This window comes from Tursiops truncatus, chromosome 7, assembly GCF_011762595.2.
Source record: "Tursiops truncatus isolate mTurTru1 chromosome 7, mTurTru1.mat.Y, whole genome shotgun sequence".
NCBI classification, from domain to species: domain Eukaryota; kingdom Metazoa; phylum Chordata; class Mammalia; order Artiodactyla; family Delphinidae; genus Tursiops; species Tursiops truncatus.
In genome coordinates, this window is record NC_047040.1 from 29,379,898 (window position 1) to 29,407,715 (window position 27,818).

General features: G+C 38.0%; 1 protein-coding gene across 1 annotated transcript in view; it reads right to left on the reverse strand.

Moving 5' to 3' along the window:
- ADAM23 (ADAM metallopeptidase domain 23) overlaps positions 1 to 27,818 on the reverse strand; it is a 150,405-nt gene that overhangs the window by 38,497 nt on the left and 84,090 nt on the right. The window contains exons 4-9 of the mRNA XM_073807353.1: positions 23,521 to 23,584; positions 12,488 to 12,570; positions 11,391 to 11,454; positions 7,226 to 7,298; positions 6,345 to 6,421; positions 4,591 to 4,656 (exon numbers count right to left, since the gene is read on the reverse strand). Of these exons, the coding sequence (XP_073663454.1) occupies positions 4,591 to 4,656; positions 6,345 to 6,421; positions 7,226 to 7,298; positions 11,391 to 11,454; positions 12,488 to 12,570; positions 23,521 to 23,584 (427 nt within the window). The remainder of the gene's footprint in view (positions 1 to 4,590; positions 4,657 to 6,344; positions 6,422 to 7,225; positions 7,299 to 11,390; positions 11,455 to 12,487; positions 12,571 to 23,520; positions 23,585 to 27,818) is intronic.

The window sequence follows — 27,818 nt, forward strand, 5'->3', positions numbered from 1 at the left end:
AGAAGGCTAGAGTATAAAGTTGAGAGTGATGAATTTAAGTCATGATATACTTTAAAGACTTAAGACTGGAAGTGATCACTTGAGGAAGAGTTATAGGAAGAAAAGAGAGCCCCAAATCAAACTATGGGGCACTCCCGTAACTCTAGAGGCCAGACATAAAAGACTAAGAAGAAATGGCCAGTGAGGTGAGAAAACTATTGTGTCATAGAAGCTAAAAGATTAAGAAAATGTTTCAAACAGGAAAGAGTAATCAGCTGTGTCCCATGCTACTGAGAAGGCAAGTACGATAAGGACAAAGAATAACCACTAGATTTATTCACTTGAAATCCCATATAATTGAGTACCTAGGATTTACTAGGGTCTGTCATTAGTGTTTCTCCTACAACAAATATTTGCTCCTCACAACTCAGTGAGGTAGGTTTTACTATCCCCACTTTTATAAATGTGGAAAGTGAGGCTCAGAGAGGACAAATAACTTATCCAAGATCACAAAGCTGAAATTCAATGCTTACCCTGGGTTGACACAGGAGATAAACTTGTTCAGTTAACAAGTCATATAAAATAGTTTATGTATGCTCCTAGTAAATCATGATTATTGATGAGAAATCATAATATGTTGGGTTCCTATAAAATATAGTGGCTTTCAAATAAGGAAAACCAAATGAGGTTTAAATTAAAAAATATATGAGCTATCCTTTCATATTTGCACCTATATACATAAGGATATAGCAACAATGTAAGAAAAACATTTGTTTTTCATGCACTTTAAAATATTTCAACTAATTTTCTAATAGAATAAGGTTTTTAATATTTATATTGAGGCGAAATGGCTCAAAGAAATGTTTGGCAGACCGCTATAAGGCTTTAATTGGCTCACAAATTGGACTCTGCCAGCCTGCTACTAAAATGCTTTATACAAAATTGAGGGATTTTTCTTTTCTAATTGAAAGCTACTGATAATATATGATGCTTGTTCAAAATAAGATATCTGCATTTTTTCAGAAAGGTTACTCTGAATTAAAGAGGTAAGTGTGAATGTAAACGTAGGCAAAATGTTTCTACTTTCTTCATGAATGAGAATTAATTTTACAAAGAAAAACGTGAAATCACCATTTATGATAGAATTTATTTCCACATTTTCCGATCACTGAAAGTAATTTACATTTAAAGTGCCAAATTTGCTTTTCCTATCTGAATAAACACAATCCTTAAGGTATTTGCTTTTTGAAACAAATTAAAATTAGAGCTTGACTTTCAACCTGAGGGTGATAGTTATCAAAATAAGTGTGCTTCCTCATCTAGCACAAAGATTATAAAACGAGTACAGTCAGTGGGATGACATTTTAAAATCCAATAGCAAATCTCCAGTTATTAAAGAATAGATGTCAATTATTCTAGTTTAGTTTTACTTTCAACACATGAATTTAAGTACTCTGATCCATCCCTTCTTTGAAGCATTCAAATTCAGAAACAATCTTCATCTCATATAAAGCACACCTTTAAAAATGAACTTTTCTCAACTCTCAAAAGAAAAAAAAATTCTTATAAAATGACACACTTATTTGGGACTATTATGGACTAGAGTATAACCTGGTCTTAAAGGAAAAGGAATCTATGTAGTTCTATTGCATGATGCAATATGTATTAAAATAGTAGAAATCTAACAAGGACTTACTGTATAGCACAGGGAACTATATTTAATACCTTGTAATAACCTATAATGGAAAAGAATCTGTGTAACTGTATCAATTTGCTGTACACCTGAAATACTGTAAATCAACTACACTTCAATTAAAAAAAAACAATAGAAGTCTTCTTAGGTAATTTCCTTCTACTTTAGGCATTATTATCACTCAATAATAAAGGCTTTCATTTTTTTTTCATTTCCTAACATGTATTCCCTCCAGATTTATCAGTACAAATTACAGGGTTTTTTTCTGGTTTCAAAGATAAATGTATACATTCCTAGTTCTCACTCATTTTAATAATAATAATAAAACAAATTACCAAAATTTACCATTAAAATATCTGGTAGCCTAAATAACGTAACTTTATCACAGACTATACGGTATAATATTAGAAATTTTCTATTTACAAAAACAATATTTTAAAGGAGGGCATTATTTTACTATTCATAAGATAAAGACAAGATTATTTAAATGCTTCCCATTTTAAAAGATTTACAAATAAATTCGAAATATATATAATGTTTAAAAAATTATCGTTTCCTATTTGTATAGTTACTGAAATCTGCTCTCTGATTAATGGCTTCATGTATTTTCCTAATAGAGATTTGGTAGAACAAGAGATTTGGAATTACAAGTCATGGGTTGGAGAATTCTTCTAACAATTACCAGCTGTATGTGAATGCACTTTGTGAATTTAAAGGCACTGTATATATCTTAACTATTTTCACTACTTTAAAAGTATATATTGGATGTTGGAAAAAGTTTAACCTTCTAAAGCCATAATTTCACAACATGCCACAATGTTAAGGACTGAGAAGCAGCTGGACAAAATCTCAATGTCCCAATCACCAAAAATAATTCAGATGAAAAAGTTATCTTGGGGTTTCGAGGAAATTAATGTCCATCAGAAACTCATAGTTTAGCCTTCATTATCTAAAATGGCTACCTACCCATTTGGTTTTCCTTCCTATCAGGGAAGATCTGTCCTAAATTGTATGTAATTCTTTTTTTTTTTTAATTGTATGTAATTCCAATAATTCTGGTTCTTACTGACATATCTCAAGCAATGTACTTAAAAGCTACTGGTACAGAAAATAAATCTGCATACCATACTAAGAGGTATGCTATTGCATAACTTCATGTTCAGCATAATTGAGCCAGTGCTTGGTAATTAAGAGAAAACACCTGCTAAAGTAGAGACAAAAGTTTAAATATAAATTAAATCATCATTTTAAAAAATGTGTGGTTTCAAGGTCTTTTCTACTGATTAGAATTTCACTTTTTCATTTTTGTATGAAACACAACCTTATTCTATAGTCTACTAATCTAATTTTGATCTCCTTAAAGAAAAACAAGGACTTCAAGATATTTGCAAAGCAATCAGAATTTGTGCTGCAATCTTTCACAAGTTTTTCACCTATACCTGACTCTTGGGTATGTCTTAAGAGTCTCACCTTTATAAAGTCTCTCCAGAAATGTAACTTAGTTTTCATAAAGCAAATTACTCTTTGTCGTAGTTTATACAATTTAAAAAATTAAATTATGTAATTACAACAAAAATTACAAGTGGCCTAAACAGTTTGGAAAGTGGGGCAGTGGGTTGCTGGAGCCAGCTCCCACCAGTTCAGGATTCAACTGGATGCATCTTTTCCCAGGTCCTCATTTAACGACCTCACTTTGGTAGCTTGAAATCAGCCATGGTGGGAGTATTTACACCATGGATATAAACAAACATTATAAATCAAGGGGTTTTTTTTTCAGAGAGCCAGGTATTAAACATTTACCAGCACAGCACAAGTACTGAGTATACAGCTGTCCCTCAGTATCCGAGGGGGATTGGTTTCAGGAGCCCCAAAGATGCCAAAATCCACTGACGCTCAAGAGCCTTATATAATCTGGTGCAGTACATTACAATGGATTCAGTCGGCCATCTGCCTCTGTGGATACAACTATATTAGCAAATAGCGTACTGACCAAGACCCTTCAGAATGCTCTAGGCTTCAACCAAGATATTTTTTTTAACTCTATTATTTTTTAATTAATTTTTATTGGAGTATGATTGCTTTAGAATGTTGTGTTCGCCTCCACTGCACAACAAAATGTATCAGCCATACACATACAGATATCCCCTCCCTTTTGGACTTCCCTCCCATTTAGGTTACCACAGTGCTCTAGGTGAGTTCCCTGTGCTATACAGCATGTTCCCATCAGTTGTCCATTTTATACATGGTATCAATAATGTATATGTGTCAATCCCAGTCTCCCAATTCCTCCCACCCCACCCCTTTCCCCCTTGGTATCCATACATTTGTTCTCTACGTCTGTGTCTCTATTTCTGCTTTGCAACTAAGATCATCTATACCATTTTTCTAGATTCCACATAAATGCATTATTATACGATATTTGCTTTTCTCTTTCTGACTTACTTCACTCTTTATGACACTCTCTAGGTCCATCCACATCTCTACAAATGACCCAGTTTCATTCCTTTTTATGGCTGATTAATATTCCATTGTGTATATGTACCACATCTTCTTTATCCATTCCTCTATCAATGGACATTTAGGTTGCTTCCATGTCCTGGCTATTGTAAATAGTGCTGCTATGAACATTGGGGTGCAGTGTTTTTTTGAATTATGGTTTCTCTGGGTATATGCTCAATAGTGGAATTGCTGGGTTATATGGTATCAACCAAGATATTTTATAAGGGAAATGGTTAAGCAGAGTATGGTTAAGAAAGTTCCTACTTTATCTTCAAGAAGGGCCAATGGAGGACAATAATTGTTTTCATATGTCTTTTAAGCACTGAATCACATTTTATTTTGACCAAAGTTAACAAAAGATTATTATTCTTTCTTAAGTAAGCTGTCAGATCTAAAATTCATTGATTCTATATTCTTACCGTTTTGTGATCATTAACAATCATAAGTTCCAAATATTTCATTTCTTCAAACACACCACGGGATGGCTGTGGAAAATAAAAATATGTGGTCAGAATGGTGGTTGATAGAAAATATCTCTGATGCTGACTGTTAAGTGGTAGACTGACTTTGAATTTCAGAAGAACTCTTTGCTGCTCACTTTATGAACATCCTCAAAGAAACTTGGTCAGGGAAATGAAAAAAATAGTGACTGTAAAGTGTGGGTAAACATACAAGTATTCAGAAAAGAACTGTATTTAATTATCATTAAAGTATTCATCCAGATAGAGAGAGCTCATGTTGTTTTTATTTGATTTTTATATGTAAAAATATTCTAGAGAAAAATTTTCAGTGTAATTCTGTTAAAATAAATAAATCTCAATTTCTTTGGCATTAGGATACGATAAAAATATTCACATCTACTCAAAACTTCAAAGAAAAACTGCACAAAACTTTAATTAGAATAGCACAGTACATCTGGAACAGGTACCAATGTAATCATATAGAAACCTTAATTCAGTGGAGTGAAGTTCTCATAATAATGTATTAATTCTTAACCACACAACTTCTCAAAGGAACAAATGTTGACAGTTACAATATTCTGAATTCTTCTAAATTTTGATTACTACTAGATAATCCTTTAAGAGCAAGGGCTAAGGATTTTAGCTGTCGTTTGGACTTTTATTCCTTTTTCATAGTTGGAAGAGTACATGAGCATTGATCAGTTGTATTTGATAGGGGCGGGCTGTAGTGAAACATCAATAGCCTATATAAAACTTATTACCAACTGCATCTTCAAGAGTAAGCAAAAAGAGATCTCTAAGTTAAAAAAAGTTGTTTCCATAATCACCATAATACAAAGACAGGCTCATAAAAGAGGATGATTTGACCTACAACCAAGTTTTTGATGGCTGGTGGTCTAATTTTTTCACAAAAGTACATTCAGCAAAACATTATCTAAAGTGTGCAATTTTCAGAATAATTACTCATTAAGTTATCTAGCAAATTACCATGTAATCTATATGCCATGGAATTAATTTTCGGTTACATAGCATTCACCATGTAATTACTAAACAGTCCCCATCATTACAGCTTTCTAATCTATTATGAAATAGACTAGGAAGATAATTTCAGTTACAAAGCCCCTATACATTTATCAATACATGGGAGCTCTATGACAGTTGTTGATTATATAATTACATGATTCTTATTTAGTAACTATCATGATACTAATGGTCAAAGAGATTTATTCTGTTCAGAAAAACACATCCAGCTTCAAAGTGTGGTATAACTGTTTTTAATTTGAAAAGAAATACAAATAGGCATGATTAGTCAACATTTCAAAACCTAACTCTTCCCCTACTTTTTTGTTAGTAGATCATTTTATATGATAAGTCATACCAGAAAAAAATAAACAAATAAAAAGCCTGCTCTACTTTCAACAGAAAAAATGCACTGCAATTTTCATAAGAAAAATGCTTTGAAAACAATACATTCTTCAGATGCCTTCAGGGTTCATAGAACATCAAAATCAGTTTGTATCACTTACAGGGAAAGCTGAATAAAAAGCACCATGCCCATAAGACTCAAGTCATAGGGTATTTTTGTTTTGGGTTTTGTTTGTAAGAGGAAATTGCCCAAATCTAAACCGTTTTAGGTACACTTAGCCACAGTGTGATGACAGGCACACAATTTGAGTGAAAGAGCCCGGCCTACGACTCAACGCCACACTCACATTCACTGCTCTCTTCCTTCTCCTTTTCAACCACTGTAATTCAGATAGGAAGGGCCACTGGTCACTGCTTTCCATACCTGTGCAAAAGAAAAAAAATACCCAAATTTATGTTTGACTGCATTTCGATGGGAGAATGTTTTAAAAATATATGAAGGAAAAGTAGCACTGATAGCATTTGTCATCTCAAAATCAAAATAAACTAAGGTGAAAAAAGCACACCAATCATTAAATATTTCACATGTTTAGTCACAAATATTAATATAATTTAAAGGTATAATTTTCTTCCGAACCTCATGAAAAACTTTACGAGCTATTCAAGACTCCTTGGAGTATGCGTATTTCATCTACAACCACCTGACCCTGGATATCTGAAAATTTAGAAGAATTCTACTATGCTTAATTCAGTTTAGAATTAAAAATAATGTCTGGCATAAGCTTTTGCATAAATTACTAAAGATTTTAGGTATTAATATACAGAAGTAACATCACATACTCCAATAATCCAGAAGAAGCTTTTGCCACATCAGCATGCTTGAGATGCCACAGGACAAGAGCATAAGACACTCCAAGCTGGTTAAAGAGCAGCAAACTTCCAGGAAAATCTAAGGATGGACCTCCCTGTAAATCACTCTGTTAAATCTGGCCACACTCTCCAGTTCCTAACACAGCTTTACTTCTGGGCTTCATATTTCAGTCTTTCCATCAGAAATGACTCTCCATGCTTCATTACATTAAAGCCACAGTTCACGCCACTGCCCACCCACACTGCTCACTCCAGATCTCAAACCTACTCCATTTCCCAACAAGCCTGCATGCGCAACTGAGCTCCAAGTCAAGCCTCTAGTACATAAAATAGAGTGGCTTCTTTAATTAAAACTTACTGAGATTCTTCATTTGCTTAGAATATTGTCCTGCCAAGGTTTTCTCAATGATGTGTGGTCGACCTGTGCTTTTCTGAAACAAAAACAATTGTAGTCAATTAAAAAGCAAGATGTGATCACACCTCTATGGAACAGTGTTAGCACTTTCTATAACATCTTTCCTAAAATGGAAACACTTATATGCTGATGTGTTAGTTATCAAAAATGAAAAGTAGATGGTTTATTGAAACTTGAATTTTAAATAAAATAGAGCATCATCCAGTTGCCCCAGTTTAGATAAAAGCATAGTTTCATTAGCTACTCTTAAACTTTGGCTTTCTTCAAAGCCATGAATAGGAAATTCACAAGAAAAAAATACAAATGGGCAATGAATATATTTTTTAAAAGGTAAATACTACTTGAACACTCCTTCAAAATGCAAATAAAAAGATATACCAATTACTGACATCAAGTTGGCAAAGGTTTAAAAATTATGATAACTCTAGTCAATTATAGTTGCAAGGCAAAACACTTTCACGCTGCTGGTAGGAGTAAATTGGTAGCATAGTTCAGAGAGAAATTTAGCAATTCTATCAACAATCTTGAAAATATTCATATCCTCTGCCCTAGATACTATACTTTTAGAAAAGTCTTATTTCCATCACTACTATTAGCTTCCATTACTGAGTGCATAGTGTGTGCCAGCCAATTTAATCCTCACGAGAACTCCATACAGTGCATATTTTATTCCCATTTTACAAATTAAAATATTGAGGCTCAGAGAGATACACTGTTGAGTTAAAATTATATTACAAAATAATGATCTAATTTATTTTTGAAAATATGGGAACATAACATTGAAAAACTGGAAGAATGTACACTGAAAGGTGAGGAGAAGTTATCTCTGGGGGATGGGATAATGGATAATTACTATTTGGTTAAGTATTTGCTTAATTTGCTTTTCCAAATTCCTTACAGTGTTTTATAATCAGAAAAGTTATTTTAAAAAGTGTTCTTAATAGATTACATAGAAGACTTACAATAATGAAAAGTTTTGCTCTTTATTTATTACTTGAGAAATAACATGAATTCTTACTATAAATACTTGATCCATATTACTGGATTTATTATAAAGCATATTAAAATTAATAATAATAATAAACTAAACATCAAACATCTAAATTCAGACTTCCCTGGTGACACAGTGGTTAAGAATCCGCCTGCCAATGCAGGAGACACAGGTTCGAGCCCTGGACCGGGAAGATTCCACATGCCGTAGAGCAACTAACCCCGTGCACCACAACTACTGAAGCCCGTGCACCTGGAGCCCGTGCTCCGCAACAAGAGAAGCCACCACAATGAGAAGCCCGCGCACCAAAACGAAGAGTAGCCCCCGCTCGCCGCAACTAGAGAAAACCCGCGTACGGCAACGAAGACCCAACACAGTCTAAATAAATAAATAAAAGTTTTGTTTTTTCATGGACTGTATTTTTTAAAAAAATCTAAATTCAAGTAGACTAAACTCTTAATTCTGGTATCAGGTGAAAAGAAAGATACATAGAGTGATGAAACTCACAACTAGCAACATAATTTTAAAAACTGACTAATTTAAAGTTTCAAGCAGTGCTCCTTTCCCTCTACCCATTATGAAAATGAGGATAAATCATTACATGATTATGTAATCATTACATCATGAATGAAAGGCAGGCAGTAAAAAAGGAAGGCAAAAAAGAAAAGTCATGAAGTATATAACAATCAGCTCCTAAAGAATATGATTATGTGTTTAACAATGCAAAAGCAATGCTTTAAACATTATGATAGTAACAGTTTATAAATCTCTTCAAGAGTTTAATAGACATAGTCACATATATTTATTAATTCATCAAATGTGTAAAATTGCCCTACTAGGGATGTAATGAAAAAGTATCTCATTTTACCTATTTAAAAACTCAAGGCTTAGGGAGTTGTTATTTTGGGTTTTTTGTTTTGTTCTTTGTTTTTGTTTTGCTTTGTTTTGTTTTAGAGTCACAGGGCCATTAATCAATGCCAGAAATCAAAGTCAATTTTTTGCTTCATGAGTCAAATAATTTTGCTGTGTACAGGTTATCTACCTACAATTGGAGTAGGGGAAAAATATTTTACGTAATCAAAATGTCTTTATCTAGGTGGGATGGCCTTCATTATCTGGTAATTTTTATAATTACTAGTTGAAAAATAATACTGGTTTATTCAAACATAAAACATTTAAAACTTAATGACTTTCCTGCCTCAAATTTGAAATTACCCCATATTCACACATGCACAGCAACATAAAGAAAATAAACGTTTGTCAACTGTTCTTGTCAATAGCCTGAATGACTATTTCCTGTCTCAAAATTATTTTGTCTACATTTGAAATCTCTAAAGATTAAAAAAAAAAAACAAGGGCTTCCCTGGTGGCGCAGTGGTTGAGAGTCCGCCTGCCGATGCAGGGGACACGGGTTCGTGCCCCAGTCCAGGAAGATCCCACATGCCGCGGAGCGGCTGGGCCCATGAGCCATGGCCGCTGAGCCTGCGCGTCTCGAGCCTGTGCTCCGGGCCACAACGGTGAGAGGCCCGCAAAAACAAAACAAAACAAAACAAAACATTTTCTGCTCCCCATCAATGATTGCAATATCCTGACTCTATCACTTTCAAAATATTCTTTTCCCATTAGCAGTTCTTTTCACTGATATGACTCCCCTACTGTTACATCTTAGTGCCTTCACCTCCTACCATTCTCCCCTGTCTGCTCCTCTCCAACCTAGTTGGGTTCCTCACAGTTCCTAGAACACACTGGGAATACTCCTGCCTCAGGGCCTTTGCATTTGCTCTTCTCCTGCAATGCTTTTCCAGCCCCCTAATTTCCCGAGGGTCTTCATTCAAAACTCACCACCTTACTGTGTGTTAAAATATAAATTTTAACTCTCCTCTCCACTTTCCTGGCTTCATTTTTTCTCCTTAGCATGCACTATATAACATACCATATGCAATTACTTATTCACCTATTTATTCCTGTCTCTGCCCCTGTAGATAGCAAGCCCTACTAGGCTCAGGCTCTGTGTCTATTTTGTTCACCACTGTATCCCCAGCACCTAAAATACTACCCAGTATGTAGAAAGCCTTCATTACAATATTTTTTAATATATATATTTAATATTAAATTTGGTTGCCTTCTATTAGTGAGCAACATGGTTAGAGTACATGATTTACTTTTTTTCCAGTTTTATTGGAGATCTTATTGAAATATAGCATTGGATACATTTAAAGTGTACAACATAATGATTTGATATATGTATATATTACACAATAATCACCACAATAAGTTTAGCTAACATCCATCACCTCCACCTCCCATAGTTACACATTTTTTACTTGTGATGAGAACGTTTAAAATCTATTCTCTTAGCAGCTTTCAAATATACAATACTGTATTGTTAACGATAGTTACATGTTGTACATTACATCCCCAGAATTTATCTTATAACTGGAAGTTTGTACCTTTTGACCACCTTCACTCATTTCCCCCACTGGCCTCTGGTAACCAGTAATCTATTCTCTGTTTACGTGAGTTCAGTTTTTTTAGATTCTACATGTGAGTGAAATTATACAGTATTTGTTTTTCCCTGGCTGATTTATTTCACTCAGCATAATGCCTTCTTGATTTCTTATCTAGGTTGCTGGCCTGTACATGACTCCTAACATTATTTTCTCCCCTATCTCAAAAGAAAACTAAATATTGTATAATATAATCATAGTTCACCCCACAGATTTCCCCACTGAAGATTCTTAGACTCACAAAAGTTATGTACTTGCTTACAGTCATACAATTATCTAAAGACCGTGAGAATAAAAGCTAGCTTAAAGGAAAACAAGGTGGTCAGTACAAAATAGAGCATCCTCTCTGCTTTCAGTAGACTGGAAAGAACTGGTCTTAGCTTTAGAAAACCTAGGTTTGATGCCTCTTACCATGCCTTACTGGTATGTGACCTGGGATGTGTAACTTAAGCTTCAAAACTCATGGTATCAGTCCAAGTGTGAAATAAGGTGCTATAGATAAACACACTTTGAAATCTACCGGATTGTCTCTTTATTGCTCAAAAACAAAGATGCTGGAAAAGTAAGGAAAAGGAAACCATAAGGAAACTGATGTCACAGTCAGACTCACCTCATCATGAACCAGCTCCAGTGGTTCTATCATATACACAGAGGTATTATCTTCAAACATGCCACTGTGAAAAGAAACCACAGGAGGAGAGAGTTAACAAATATAGCAAACATAGTATGTCTTTAAAGATAAAGAGTGTATCTGAATAAATACCTTTATACTGTCCCAAATCAAATTCACATACCTGCATGGAATCACCCTGTGGTCCCACCACTGCACTAGACAGCGTATAGGCTACAGACTGTAAAAAGTGTATGCCAAGAGCATACACATTATACCTGGCATAATTAGTTTTGAAATTAAATGGACAGATAAGAAGAGTAAACTGGGATAGAACTATTCATGCTGTTCCAGTATCTCAAGTTATTATTACAGAACCATGTACAACTAGCACAAATTTGTTACGCAAATCCAATATCATCTGTGAGAAAACAGACAGGTTCTTCATGTATAAGAAAAGCTAAAACCACCTGATTCTGAAGAGGCAAACAGAAGTATCTTTACGCTTGCAAGTTGCGAATTTCCATTAAGACTCTGTGTTGAAAATCGCATTTAAGAGACAGGATTTTTTATAAAGTGTGGAGATAGGATTTTCAAGATCCCTTTCATCACATGGCCACAAAAAACCTTTACATGAAGTGTTACTGTGTTCAAGTCTAAAAGGCACCTACAGATGTTTCTTAAGAGCCTTCCTGAAAGCCGAAGCATGGGCTCCTCTCTTTCGAACCCCACCCTTGCGTGGTCACCTCCTGCTTATCCTTAGGTTATGCTGAGTGATAGTTCCTCTGGGGGATACCTCTGGGAAACCTTTCTGGACTAGGGTCGGTCATCCCAAAAGTCCCTGTCCTTCCCCTTCACAGTACCCACCAAAATGGCAATTAAATAATAATCTGTACAATCATTTGTTTAATCTCTATATCACCGGCAAACTCTATGTGTTAAGAGAGCAGGGACTTTGCCCTCCTTGTTCATGACTCCACATCCACTCTCTAACCCAGGACTGGTACAGAAGAGTCACTAAAATAACTATGAAAGACAAGATGGAAAGGGTGAATGGGTGAAACCAAGTTCATTCTCCCAATGACAGTCCCACATACTGAAGTCCATTGCAGGTCGACAGAGCCACCCTGGAGTCCTTGATACCTCTGATGTTTCCATGGTAATAACAGTGCTCTCCACCCTGCAATGCAGAAGAAGATTTCATTGACAAATTATGCTTTCTCCATCACGATTCACTCTTTGGGATGATTCTGTAAAGCAAAAAGAAAGGCAAGGATGATCCTAGAAACTCCTCCTGTTTGATAGGAAATCTCAAAGAGCACTAGGCAATTTTTCAACTTTTCTATAAGAAGCAGGTGTATATTCAATGTAACGAAGGAGAAAAGCCTTTAACAGAGGAATAGGACACCAATGCAACTGGAACAACTTATATACCTTTCCTAAGCATGTGAGGGAGTAGACACTTACCAGATATTGTTAGGGAATAAGGTCTTCTACATCACTGAGGAGAGGCCCCCAAAGGTGCTGTTTAGAATCATTTTTTTATGGAAAACTACACAAAGCTTGGGGATTTGCTTTCTTACCCTTTAAAATCAGTTTTTTAAATTTTTTTAGAAATAATATACGAACTTAGTTTTCAAAGGCAAATAGTAACTGCGAGGACTGTTTTAAAAAACACAGCAGTTTCCTGTCGCTTTCCCTCACCACCGACACATTTTTAACACTTTTAGCTGTTTCTTCTGTTGTTTACCAATGTATTTCTTTTTTTTTTTTTTTTTTTTTTTTTTTGTGGTACGCGGGCCTCTCACTGTTGTGGCCTCTCCCGTTGTGAACACAGGCTCCGGATGCACAGGCTCAGCGGCCATGGCTCACGGGCCCAGCCGCTCCGCGGCATGTGGGATCCTCCCAGACCGGGACACGAACCCGTGTCCCCTGCATCGGCAGGCGGACTCTCAACCACTGCGCCACCAGGGAAGCCCACCGATGTATTTCTGAATGGAATATTTATACTGTTATGTCCTGATTTATTTCACTTTAGAAATTACCTTCCTAATATAGAATCTTGAAATCCCCTCTCGCCCCCCATACATTCCAACACACATCACAGACTTTTGGTCAAATTGATATTTAGTGTTTGTGTTATGACTATGCACATATTGTTCATAGCTGTGCCACAATGCCACTCTACATTGTCTTTTTTGCTCCATTTTAAATTTTTTCGAGAACTTTTATTTTCTTCTTTGGTTTTCCATGTATTTAGCACGTACATAGACCCTGTTATCTAAAACATTATCTATAACTCTTCTAAGTATGGTCAAGCACATCAGGTAATTTATCACATCGTTTTGTTCCTGGAGACACCCCTCTTGCTTCACCCTCCTGCCGGGCCTGATGCACAGCTGCTTTACAGGACTTATCTGTAGCATCATCCTGGGAACTCCTTTGTCCCCTTTCTGTATTGAATCCTAGATCCCATGTCTTCTCCATTCATGGCCCCCTTTCCTGGAGGTATACATCCCCTGGTAATTTGTTGAAAAGTGTTTGTAGAAGATAAATTTGATGAGAATTTGCATGTTTGAAAACCCCTTTTCCTATCTTCACCCTAGATTGATCTTGTGGGTGGGTAGAGAATTTTAGATAGACAATTATTTTCTCTCAGCATTTCAAAGGAATTGTGCACAGTCTTCAAGCTTCTAATGTTGCTGTTGAGAACTGGAAATTATTCTAATTGTTGACGCTGTCTATACAATCTATTTTTCCCCTTTCAAGAAGACTGTAGGAAATTCTATTCACACCCGTTTTCACAAAATCTCAGGATGTGCCTCAGTGGGGACTTTGCTTACTGATTGCACTGGGCACTCTGTGGCACCTTTGAATCCAGAAAATGCACTCTACCCAATATTCTGTAATCATCTATATGGGAAAAGAATCTGAAAAAGAATGGATATATGTATAATATATGTAACTGAATCACTTTGCTGTACACCGGAAAGTAAAAGGAAAATGCATGCACTTCAGTTCGGGGAAACTTCTATTATTTCTCTGATAACCCCCCTCCTTTCCATTTTTCTCTACAAGCTGAGCTCTTCTACCAGAGTAGAGAAGGAATGGCTGCCTGTCTATCTGGGGTAAGGAGAAGATCAGGAATTTAGTACCTTCTCTATGTAGACTTTCAACCAATCTTTCTGTTTTCTGGCACCTTCGATTCCTGGGGCTTTCTGGGTGCAGAGACACAAGCTGGCTTTGTTCTGCTTGGTTTTGTCCCAGTGGAACTTAGCAAAGCAAGAAAAAACCCTCATCCATCCGCTTTCTATCACCTACAATTTTACAGACACCTCTGGTCAGCTGTCATCTCTTCTCTTGTCTTTATCCTTGTTTACACCCTTTTTAAAATTCCTTAACTGTTATTTGCGTGGCTTATTATCAGGAAATTGAGATAAATATAAGCACTGAATCCACATTGCCTAACCAGAAGCTTCCTCTTTGTTTTCTTTTATTTATTTATTTATTTTATATTGAAGTATAGTTGATTTACAATGTTGTGTTAGTTTCAGGTGTATCGCAAAGGGATTCAGTTATACATACATATATATCTCATTTTTTTCAGATTCTTTTCCCATATAGGTAATTACAAAATATTGAATATAGTTCCCTGTGCCATACAGCAGGTCCTTGTTGGTTACCTATTTTATATACAGTAGTGTGTATATGTTAATCACAAATTCCTTAAAGAGAATACTGACTTTGACTTTTTATTAATGATTTACATTTATCTTGATCACTGCTTATTAAAGTGTATTACAATAGCCTCAGAGGCTACTTAAGTGCCTAGAGGGGGTCACCCACACATCAAATCACCACTCCCCAACCAACTCAGTTTGTTTCCTTTTAGTAACTATAATACACACTTTCAATGTTGGTTTCTAAAATTGGTATTCTAATATTTTTACTATTTTGTAAAGGATTGCTTTTCCGTTCTCAAAGAGCAACTCTGTATATAAGTAATGACTTCTATATAATATGCCAAGTTCTATCTGCATTTTCAACTCTGGAACTTATAAGCACAAATGGTATCACACCTTTCAGTAATTTGAGAATCCAGGTCGATACTCGGCAATTAAATTTCAGACTCTTCCCATGATTCTAAAAACAACCATAGGTAACTGTAAATTCCATCAAACCAGTTATTTAGCACCTTGTGTCACACCAAAAGGCTATCTTAGGTCAGGAGATTGTTAGAAGTACACAGCAAACACTGTCATATTTATTTGGCCTTTCTAAGAAGAGCTCTGTTTTTTAGATTTTCCTACAAACAATCTTTTTCCCCCCAGAAAATATTTCCAAGTCCTTTCCTAGATTTCAGTTTCATTCACTTGCTGAAGGTTGATGCTCTCTCAGTATAAAGGTCATTGGTACCTGTTTGAGTTAAGGCAGAATATTATCTGAAGGGAACTGTTTGGTTCACTGTATATCTGGTTGTGGATCACCATATTTTCTCGACTTTAAATGATATTTGTGGTAACATCCAATCCCTGATGTTTATCATAAGAAAGCTTTAGTATCTAAATTGTGGGATTATATTAAGCACTATAAGCAATTTGGCAGTTCTAATTTAGTGTTAGTATTAGTAGCATTAGAGGATTTTCTGAGTTTCTTATTGCTAAATTTATACCAAGTGTTTGAGAAAGCATTACCAGAAAAATACTGTTTGGCAACTCTCCGGATTATGCAGCATTTTGTTAACACCACTACAAAGTAACATCTTCGGGTATTTCATATTAAATAAATCCCCGTTAAGAAGACGTATTCCCTCTTGGATATCAGGATGACAGGAGCGGGTCACTGCAGAAGGGCCCCTTGCAGAGGGCCTCGTTAACGAAGACACTGAGTAGTCAGCTCTGGGGGTGTCTCCACCCAAGGAGCTAGCTATCTGGAACACTCACTGTCTCACTGTAACTGCTATCTCTATGCACAAATAGGAAGACACTCACAAAGTGCTAAAAGGCTCTGCCAAAGACAGCAAAAAGCCAAACTACATCCCACAACTTCAGGCTCCAGTGTTTCTTTCTCCAATCAGGAAGGCCTCAGACAGTTCAAGAGTGCTGGCCAGACCCTTCGAGATCACCACTTATGAGCGGATCACAGATCTGTTACTAGGCAAACGGCAGACAGGAGAACCACAAAGGGCTCACTCAGCACATGACACAAGTCTATGTGTGCCTCCATGGGCATCAGCGTTTTCAGATTAAAAACTGTCAGTCAGTTACTTATAGTCAACAAAAATGGAACATCTAATAAATGAAGATTACTGGGTAGTCAAAGGAACTTAAAAATCCTAGCAAGTGTGCTCCCCAACTTTCTCAGCCCACCACTTCCACATAAGATCCCACAAGCCAGGTAATGCTCAAACAACCCCATTGGAAACCATCAGGCAACTCCCGCAAGTAATGAAACACCGAAGTCGTGTGCACCCTTTAACACATTTCCTAATCAGATGAGTAACAGCTCTGTGAGTCTAGTGATAACTTCGTGAGGGAAAAAAAGATTTGGCTCCCTGGTATTATTGACTGAATGACAGAAATGATTTGATTCTACTCACTTTATTTTTTTCACTTTTTTTTGTTCTTCTTTTAAAATTGGAATATAGTTGACTTACAATGTTGTGTTAGTTTCAGGTATACAGCAAAGTGATTCAGTTTATCTATCTATATTCTTTTTTAGATTCTTTTACATTATAGGTTATTACAAGATATTGAGTATAGTTCCTTGTGCTATAATACAGTAGGTCCTTGTTGGTTATCTATTTTATATATAGTACTGTGTATATTTTAACCCCATATTCCTCCACCTTCCCCTTTGATTTTACTCATTTTAAATAGAACCTATTGGAAACAGAATCTATCGTTTCAATATAATTTATTTTAAAATTGTCCCACCTTTGTGTCTGTTTAATTATCTCATCTGCTTCAGTAAAGTTCAATCAGCCAATTCTTATTATCTTCATTGCTTAAGAAACCCTCATAAACCTGGGCATTCATGGTGACCAGGCACTGATGTTTTCAATCAACTCCTGTACATCTGGATAAACATTTGAAAAGAAACTCCACAGGCCACATCTCACAAATGTGTATATTATGATATTCCAGGTTCTGAATATGGTAATTAAAAACTCTGACACTATACTCAAGTGATTATTCTATATGCATATTTTTAAATACTTCAAACTTGTCAACCAGCATGATATATCAATCTATTTAATAAATCATTGGGCTGCTTGCAAAAAAAGAAATGTTTTTAAAAATCTATGGGCTTCCTTGGTGGCACAGTGGTTAAGAATCCACCTGCCAATGCAGGGGACATGGGTTCAAGCCCTGGTCCAGGAAGAGCCCACATGCCGCGGAGCAACTAAGCCCGTGCACCACAACTACTGAGCCTGTGCTCGAGAGCCCGCGAGCCACAACTACTGAGCCCATGTGCCACAACTACTGAAGCCCACGTGCCTAGAGCCCGCGCTCCACAATAAGAGAAGCCACTGTAATGAGAAGTCTGTGCACTGCAACGAAGAGTAGCCCCCGCTCAGCACAACTAGAGAAAGCCCACGTGCATCAACAAAGACCCAGCACAGCTAAAAATAAATTTTTAAAGTTGGTGCCCCGGTCCGGGAAGATCCCACATACTGCGGAGCGGCTGGGCCCGTGAGCCATGGCCGCTGAGCCTGCGCGTCCGGAGCCTGTGCTCCGCAACGGGAGAGGCCACAGCAGGGAGAGGCCCGCGTACCGCAAAAAAAAAAAAAAAAAATCGATAATGGGACACATGTACCTGAATTTGAATACTACAGAAAAAGGATACAAAAAACATTTCAGAGAATTGGACAACTTGAGAACTCAACACCTGTTTAATTATTTACCTTCATTAAACTCAAGGGGAAAAACAGGTTCAGGTATGAGAAGTTTGGCTGTACTATATATATTTTAATGCTACATACATTTTTAATAGTTCACACAAATCACACTATTCAAATTTAAAATAGCTTTGTGAGGAGCCAGTGTGGTCTGCTCTCTTGATTTCCTGGGGAATTTTTTTAGCCTCCCAGTCAGGAGCCTTGCCCACAGAAGCCCATTCCCTCTGACAACAGTCCCTGCCAAGAAGCCTTCATGCACGAAGTGAGCTTGAGCTGAACCATGGTAATGATTTGATAAGGAAAGCATAAAAAACATTCTAGGAGGGCGACGTGATTAAAAGGACAAAAGAACAAAGGCGAGAATAGAATATAGAACCCACAAGGACAGGGATTTTTGTCTGCTTGGTTCACTAATGTACATCCAGCTCCTAGATCAGCGACTAGATCAGAGTGAGTGAAATCAATATCTGTTTAATAGATAAATAAGAATGGCTTCTTCATGAGCCTAAGTGACAAGACCAATCTGAAAGGACCAGAGGATTTATGTTTGTTGAGACAGTGGGTAAATAAACTCCCATTACCTACTTGAGAAGTTTTTTATTTTGAGATGCTCTTTTATAGAGTATAATTCAGTGGTTTTTAGTATATTAAAACAGGGTTGTGTAACAATCACCACTTTCTAATTCCAGGATATTTTCATTACCTCAAAAGGAAATCCTTTGCCCATTAGCAGTCATTCCCCATTCCTCCTTATACCTCCCTAACCTCCCCCAGCCCCTGGCAACCACTAATGTACTTTCAGTCTCTATGAATTTCCCTACTCTGGACATTTCAAATAAATGGAACCACAAAATATGTGGTCCTTTGGAACTAATTTCTTTCATTTAGCGTAATATTTATAAGATTCATTCATGTTGTAGCATGTATCAATCAGTACTTCATTCCTTTTTATAGCTGAATAATATACCACATTCTGTTTATATATTCACCAACTGATGGACATTCGGTTTGTTTCCATTTTTTGGCTATTATGAATAACACTGCTATAAACATCCATGTACAAATTTTTTCTTGGACATAACATTTTCAATTCACTTGGATATATACCGAGATGTAGAATTGCTGGGTCACAAGATAATTCTATGCTTAAATTCTTGAGGACCTGCCGAACTATTTTCCAGAGCAGATCCACCATTTTCCTTTCCCATCCACAGTATATGAGGGCTCCAGTTCTCCAGATCCTTGTCTGCACTTGCTATTGTCCATGGTTTTGGTTGTAGCCATACTAGAGGGTGTGAAGTGGTACCCATCCAAGTTTAAAATCAAATGAGAGAGTGACACAGGTGAAATAGGGATCAAAATATCACCTTCAATTTTAGTGTTGCTACACTGGAGGAGAGGATCAGCTGAGAATCCAGTGGGCCTGCTAATGCTGCCGCCTAAGTTAGCCAGACTTACCCACCAAGGCACAGACAACATGGGATCACCAACACCCTCCCCCAACCCACCCACACCCACAAGGGCTGCCACTGCACAACTGAGAACAAGGAGAGAAAATGTGCCCTTCCTGTAGGGAGGTGGATCTCACCCAAAAAAGGGAGGAAAGGACTATGTAGCCGTGCCCAGCTCCTTCCCACCAGTTAAGTCGCTCTTCTTTCCCTGGGCAAGAGGGAGCAAGGGGACAGGAAGAAGCCAGGGTGAGAAAATAGAGCTAGGAAAGGACAATTTCCTCACCCCTTAATAAGGATGAAGAGTAATAAAGGGAAGTAGGGACAGAAGTACTGTATCTATTTATTCAGTCTTACACTGTTGGCCAGGTGGCAGTTCTTTTCATAAGAAGAGAAACCAAAGTATTAGTAGGCATTTAAAGTTAATGGTTCACCTAAAAGGGATTTAATAGAAATATATTAAATTTGAAAATAACTATTATACCATCATACTGATGCCTAACTCCTTTAGAAGAACTGACACACTAAAAATTAACTTCTTTTTAATAGTTTCATCAACAAAGTTGACCAACAAATCAACAAAGTTGTTTTGTCACATACTGTGTGCAAAGCACTGTGTTAGGAACTCTAACAAAAGCTATCGCTCGGGCTTCCCTGGTGGCGCAGTGGTTGGGAGTCCGCCTGCCGATGCGGGGGACGCGGGTTCGTGCCCTGGTCCGGGAGGATCCCGCGTGCCGCGGAGCGGCTGGGCCCATGGGCCGTGGCCGCTGGGCCTGCGCGTCCGGAACCTGTGCTCCACGGCGGGAGAGGCCACAGTAGTCGGGGTGGGGGGGGGGCATACCGCAAAAAAAAAAAAAGTTATCGCTCTGTTGGTGCACAAGGAAAGTTCTTCCATGTGCGTTTACTAATACCTGGCACCTATTCTATACTGCCTACCTAATCTGCTGATCTCTCCAGTTCCTATATTTGCTTCACAAGGAAAGAAGCCCATTTAACCCACTTTCATCCAATAAAAGTAAAAGCCTAAGACTTTAGCCTCTTCTTAACTAGAAGTGGGAACTAGGTAGGGGCTTCATAGCTGTGATATAGGAAGACCTAGACAGGTTCCTCCTAAGTGTGGTTCATCATTTTGTTCGACTCTAATTCCCAGAATATTTTAAACGTCCACATTCAGATTTCACTTCAAAGCCAAGTAGCCTATTAGTGATTCTGTTCCTCCCTACTCATGTGAATAATGGTGTGTGTGTGTGTGTGTGTGTGTGTGTGTGTGTGCACGCACATGTACTTTTGTCTAAATAGTTTGAGATCTTCGGAAGAAAGGTTGCACGGGTGTAAAAACAGGTTTATTTAATCTAGCCATTCTTACATACTGATTTTCTTTTCTGGTACTTGATACAAAGATTTTCTTAAACAACATGGAAGGCAATGTGAAGTTTAAAAACATGTTTTTAAAAATGTGTATGTAATGGTAGTAGAAGCATGAATTTATACAAACTTTCAGAAAAAAAAACCTCTCAATATGTAGCAAAAGCCTTAAAAATATACCAACTCTTTTTTTTGTTTGTTTGTTTGTTTTTCGGTACACGGGCCTCTCACTGTTGTGGCCTCTCCCGTTGCGGCGCACAGGCTCCGGACGCGCAGGCTCTGCGGCCATGGCTCACGGGCCCAGCCGCTCCGCGGCATGCGGGATCCTCCCGGACCGGTGCACGAACCCGCATCTCTTGCATCGGCAGGCGGACTCTCAACCACTGAGCCACCAGGGAAGCCCTATACCAACTCTTTAACCCAGAAAATTCTATTCTCAAAATTAATCCTTAATCAATTATTAAAGAAGTGTTCAAAATGTATCTGGAAGGCCTTTCCTTAAAGTTATTTGTACAGTGAAAGAGTAGAAGCAATCTAAATGTCTATCATTATGGGATTAAACAAATTATAGCAAATGAATTGGAAACAATATGATACACTTTTTAAAAATAAAAGTTTAGAAGAATTTTTAATGAATGCTAAAATGTTTATAATATTGTTAGGTTAAAAAACTCCCCCACAAGATAATGTGTACCATATCATCTCAGGTTTTAGAGTGTTTATATAGATACATACACATAAAAAACAGACTGTTACCATTCATTCATTACATATAAAGCAAGTAAGTTTGGGTATATAAACTGTTTGGAGAAAATGGGTCATAAATAAGAAAAAAGCAATGAATACAAAAACAAACTGCAATGAACACCTCTTTTGTCAGAGTTAAAATACCCTTTGTTTTAAGTTTTAGTTACAACTGATGCAAGATCTGATGTGTCTTATTCATGATAAGGCCTCCATTTGGGACCTCAAATGACCTCTGAAGGCCAATTAGCTATTTCATTTCTTTAAAAAAAAAAAAAAACCTTCTTGTGAGAAGTTTGGATCAGGTTACCGCAGCCTGCAAAGGTGGTTCATTTGCTGAGTCTGTAAAGGTCTCAGGCAATCTTCTCTTCTCCAGACTCATGATTCAGCATCTGCAGTGCTCACAGCACTGGCACAGCTGACAGAAGCTTTGTTTCGTACAAATGCCAGGCAGCACTGTTCCCGTGCTTGATTTAGCATTTCTGTTCACTTTCCACAGCATTAACTTTTAAGGAGATTCAACAACCCCCCAGATGCAGCCTAAGGCGAGAACTGACAGACTAGTAAGAATAATAGATGGAAGTTCTTAATCTAGGGCATAAAATTCAAAGGTTTGGAATGCACATCAAACTACAAATGTCCCAACTGTTAGTTGGACAGTTATAAATCCGGAGAAATGCCATGACCCCTCATGGCAGCAATCTCAGTTCATACCACCTATAAATACTTGTTAAGAGGTTATCAGACTGACAAGCCCAGGTTACCAGACTGTACAACCCAACAAACCCACACATGAAAGGTCCACTTCTGTGCCAGTGCTCATTAGCAATCCAGGAAACAACCCAGTAATGTTTCCCCCCTTGTTTGTTTCCCTGTTTGTGTCCCATTCCCATGGCACCCATGGACGCTGTTTAGGCTCAACGGCACTCTGTGGCCTTCTTACAAATCAGGGTCTCTGGATGCAGCCATTCCAGGGATTTTCACCCTGACTGGTGGAGAGCAACTGTGTTCCTTACATACAGGTAATCTCTCTCTCTTGTTTTAATCTAAACCCACTTTTCCTTATCGATCTTCCAGGAAGAGAACAGTTAACCTCCAAATGAAAGAAATCAAGCACCCCACTGCATTTATATTACAATGCTTGGTGGCCCTGAGAAGGCTTATGTGTCCTCTTTCCACTTCAATTTCTTCCTTTGAGGAACAGAAATAATAATACCCACCTCAGAGAATTGTTGTGAAGATTGAGAGGGAGAATGTTCCCGACATCTTCCTTTCCCCATCTGTCATCTGCCCTTCATGGGTACCAAGGTCCCTTGGACTAAACAGTCACTCTAACAGCCCACCCAGTCTGATCATTCAATTTCTCTGCCCATGAGCCTAGTGCTGCCATGGAACTGGAGAGCTCTTGATACCGTTCACTTACATAAGATACTGTATGTATAACCAAAACAACGATCATTTCTTTATTGGCTGGAGTCTCTAACGTTATCTCAAACATTTGTAAATTTTAATCAATTTCTCCTAAATTTATTTTAAATTTAAAAATAATAGCCTTGTATAAGAGGCCAGAGGATTTTAGTGAGATAGACAACAAAACAATGAAGTGTGCAATGAACAGTTCTATGATTAAGTATATTTATACTACAGGATGTCCATGTGCTATTGACCATACCTTAGAGTACTGTGGTTTCCCATTTTCATAGTGAATCTCCACATAATCAGAAGACAGCAAACCACTACAAAGGAAAGAAAATACAGTGATTTCCACATCTAAGACACTTGGAGGTTTAAAAATAACCAGCTCAATAAATGGATGTGAGAGCCTTGTACACCGCAAAGCACTCCAGTCCGCAGTAAGGACAGAACAGGTTATCATCAAGAGTCTCAAATGTTATCCAGCAACAAAGCATTCCTCCGTCTGTTAAAAAAGATGAAATACAAATAATTTAAAGATGAACTCCTTTTATACACACATTCATCATTTGATTGATATGTTAATATGGAACAAACAAAAAGGCAGGTAACAGGAGAAGACAGGCTCTATATAAATCCCACAGTTACGCTCTAAACAGTTGGAATCTCAAAACAATCGTTGAGGAAGAGTACAGAGAAAAGACCAGATAGAAAATATTTTAGGCTTTTCAAGCCACAGGGTCTCTATAACAACTACTCAACTCTGCTGTATTATCACCTAAGTAGCCACAGGCAGTATGGTTGTGTTCCAACAACACCTCATTTAGGGACACTGAAATCTGAATTTCACATAATTTTCACCAGTCAGGAAATTTTTCTTCTTTAATTTTTTTCAACCATCTGAAAGTGTAAAAACCTTTCTTAGCTTGAGGTCTGTACAAAAACAGGAATGCTGGATTTGGCCCACGGGCCATAGTTTGCTAACTCCTGGAATAAAGAATAGCAGTTAAGAATATAGACTGTGAAGTCGGAGTGGGGTTTAAAACCTAGCCCAGCTCCTTGTTAGTAGTGTGACCATGGGCAAGTTACCCAACTCAGCCTTTACGTGAGTCACATGGAGACAACAAAGAGTGTGAATCTCATACACACCAAGAGGATTAAATGAAAGCATCCACATGAGAACTCAGCGCTGAGGATGTGCCCAGTAACGGGCACTGCGGCCGTCACTATTTTTAACTCAGCTTCTCCCAACCCATTTCTCCCTATACAATGTGGGAAATAAGAATATGTGCCTCCGAGGCAGCTCTGGATTGTTAGGGCATCCGGGTTCCTGTTTGGGCTCTGCCACTAGAAATAATGATTATAAGAGATCACTCACATGGGCTGAACACTTACTACATCCCAGCCACTGTTCTAAGGACTATAAAGGTAGAACCCATTTAACCCTAATGGTAACTGAAGAACAACAGTAGGTTCTACGATGAGCTGGATGTGATGTGTGCCCTGCATTTAGGCCTAGATTTCCTCTTCTGCAAAAAGGTTGGAGCAGACGATGCCTCAGGTCCCTCTTGCTCTGACATTCTATTTTGTATAATTCTGCCGAGTAGTAGGTTTTCTTATTAGGAAAACTTGACACTGCTTCTTTAACAGAAGGATGGAGGACCCAATGATTTCACATCATTTTGAGAACTGCACCTGATGTGGTTCTAAAATGACCCAGTGCGGAGGGCTGGAGGAGGCTTGGACCCAGTCAACAGAATAACTGGGAGCCACGTGTGTGCCTGGTCCAGCCTGGTTTCCTGTGTGAGCAGAAGGACAACCTTTACAACATGGAAATAAAGCAGGTGCTTGTACCTTGGACAGGTTTTCCTACTGAAATGACTAATCAAACGTGTGTCTACTGATGATTCTACATTTGAAACTAATTATGGTACGTCTACTCATTCCCTTTTCAAAATCTCAATAATCGTAAAAATAATGAGAGTTCTTAGCTCTCTATACTTGAGAACACCTGAGAAGATACAGAAAATTCTTTCAGCTCCAGTTAATGAAGTCAGCACTGCGAATGTACATAAACAGGGTTGTTGTTGGCAGCATTTCTCTGAGGAATCTTTCCGCAACACCAAGAGGCACAGAGGTGGCACTAACTGCATTTTAATTACCTCTCTCTACAGGTCATTCATTATTTTCAAAATTCTCAACCACACCATCACTGGAGCATGTCTAACAGTTGAAAACAAGGTATTTTAGACCCCTACTTTTGTTTGTAATTACAAAAGCAGATAAAAATATTCTAACCATTAACTACCAAACGGATAAAGGTCACTTAAATTATCATATTTCTATCTTTTCAAGGGCCTTTTCCCCACCATGGACGTACCTATTTCTAATATCTCCCGCATTTGAGAAGCTTTTTTTTTTAACTTATTTATTTTATTTTATTTATTTTTGGCTGTGTTGGGTCTTCATTGCTGCACGCGGGCTTTCTCTAGTTGCGGTGAGCGGGGCCTAATCTTCGTTGCGGTGCGCAGGCTTCTCATTGCAGTGGTTTCTCTTGTTGCGGAGCACGGGCTCTAGGCACCTGGGCTTCAGTAGTTGTGGTGCGCGGGCTTCAGTAGTTGTGGCTCGCGGGCTCTAGAGCACAGGCTCAGTAGTTGTGGCGCACGGGCTTAGTTGCTCCGCGGTATGTGGGATCTTCCCGGACCAGGGCTCGAACCCGTGTTCCCTGCATTGGCAGGCGGATTCTTAACCACTGCGCCACCAGGGAAGCCCTGAGAATCTTAAAGAAGAAAAATAGCTACTTTTCTAGGACAGACAGAGATAGACATAAGACCATATCCTCCCTTTCACAGAGACACTCTACTCTCCCACCTCCTATAAATAGCACCGCATCCCCATTTGCACAATCCTTCCCTCCTGTCTGACCATTCTTCCCTTAAAACTGTTTCTTTCACTTATCACAGTGTCCCCAGCACCTGGCATAACGCCTAGTGCATAGCAGATGCTTAATCAACATTTGCTGAGTGAGCAAACATCTACCAACATCCACTATACGCCAGACCCATACCATGTGCTGGGAAGTGGGGATGAAGAATGCAACTCTCTGAAACTGAAACTAAGCAAATCAGTACAAATGTATGAGATTCACCATCTCATTCTAGAATATTATTTGTAATCTTCCTGAAAGTGAATTAATGTCAACTGAAATGTAATCTAATTACAAAAGTCTTAATGTAATTTTGAAATGAGACTTTTCAGTGAGGGGCAAGTAACACTAGAAAGGAAGAACTGAATAGCTAATCGTGTGGTGGTGTGTCTCCAGCTCCCCCCTGCAGAAAAGGAACAGGTCATCTGTATCTCTGTAGGCCTGAAGATGAGTTGTCTGGCAATCTCCGCCTGCAGATGTTCTCCAAGGCCCTTCCTCCACGTCTGCTCTCTGTAGTTTCCCTAGTAGAACTTCCTGTTGAAAATACAATGTTCTAACATGCCAATACTGATCTATTTAGCAATTATGGTCCTGAGTATAAATAGTCATTGTACTTTCTTGATCGGCCAGTTGGGTGTTTGGTTCTGAGTTGTCTGATGACTTGGGAGGACTGATGAAAAGGAATTTCTGAACACTCTAAGTTCTGGAATAAACATCCTTTTTCTAGTCATTTAAGTTACAGAAAAGCTATACACGCCAGCTACTACAGTCCGTCTCATGCAGGTTATCTGGTGACAGAGAGGTGGCCTTGGGAGGTAAGGAGATAAATGTAGGATGGAAGTTCAAAGCAAGGTGAAAGAGAGTGGAAGAATTGGAATAAGAAAATTCTCTTTTGATTATTGTTACGGAACCTTCTTGCTCACCGCCTTCCTGGTGAATCTGCATCACAAAGGTAGTGAAAAGAACTTGAACTAGACAATGTGATTTTACTCAGCAAACGAAGAACAAGTATAAGCACCTTAATGATGCTGAACTCCAAGAGCAGGAGAATGGCAAGACTATTAAGACATGGCAAATGAGCCAAGAGTCAGATCAATGAAGGGGACTGTGGCAGAAATAATGCTGAGTGTCCACCAAATCCCATTTCATCTTCCCCTTCCTAGAACAGTAAGACTATATTTCACAGCTTTCAGAGCAGTTAGGTTGGGGTCAAGAGATTGAATTTTGGCTCATGAGATATGGGGGGAAGTAATATCTATTCTTCCGGTTTGACCATTAAAATCCATGCTTGATTATCCAAGCTCTCTCTTCCCTGGAACCCTGGCAGTCACATGCCCTGGAAGCCACATGCCCTAGATGGCATAGCTACAAGGTGAATGCAGCCTAGGTTCCTACATCTTGACTGGAGAAGAGCTTCCTAGGAAAGCCACTCAAATGGCATTAGACCATAATGTGGGTAAGAGACAAAATATTACAGTGTTAATTCTCAGATTTCATCTTTACTATTAAAACATGGTCTAAATGTTTCTAATTCCAGCATCTATCACAAAAAAAGTTTTAGAAATTTATGTTCAAAGAATTTCAGAATCATCAGCAAATATACAAAGAGGACTTCTATAAGATCTAGGCAT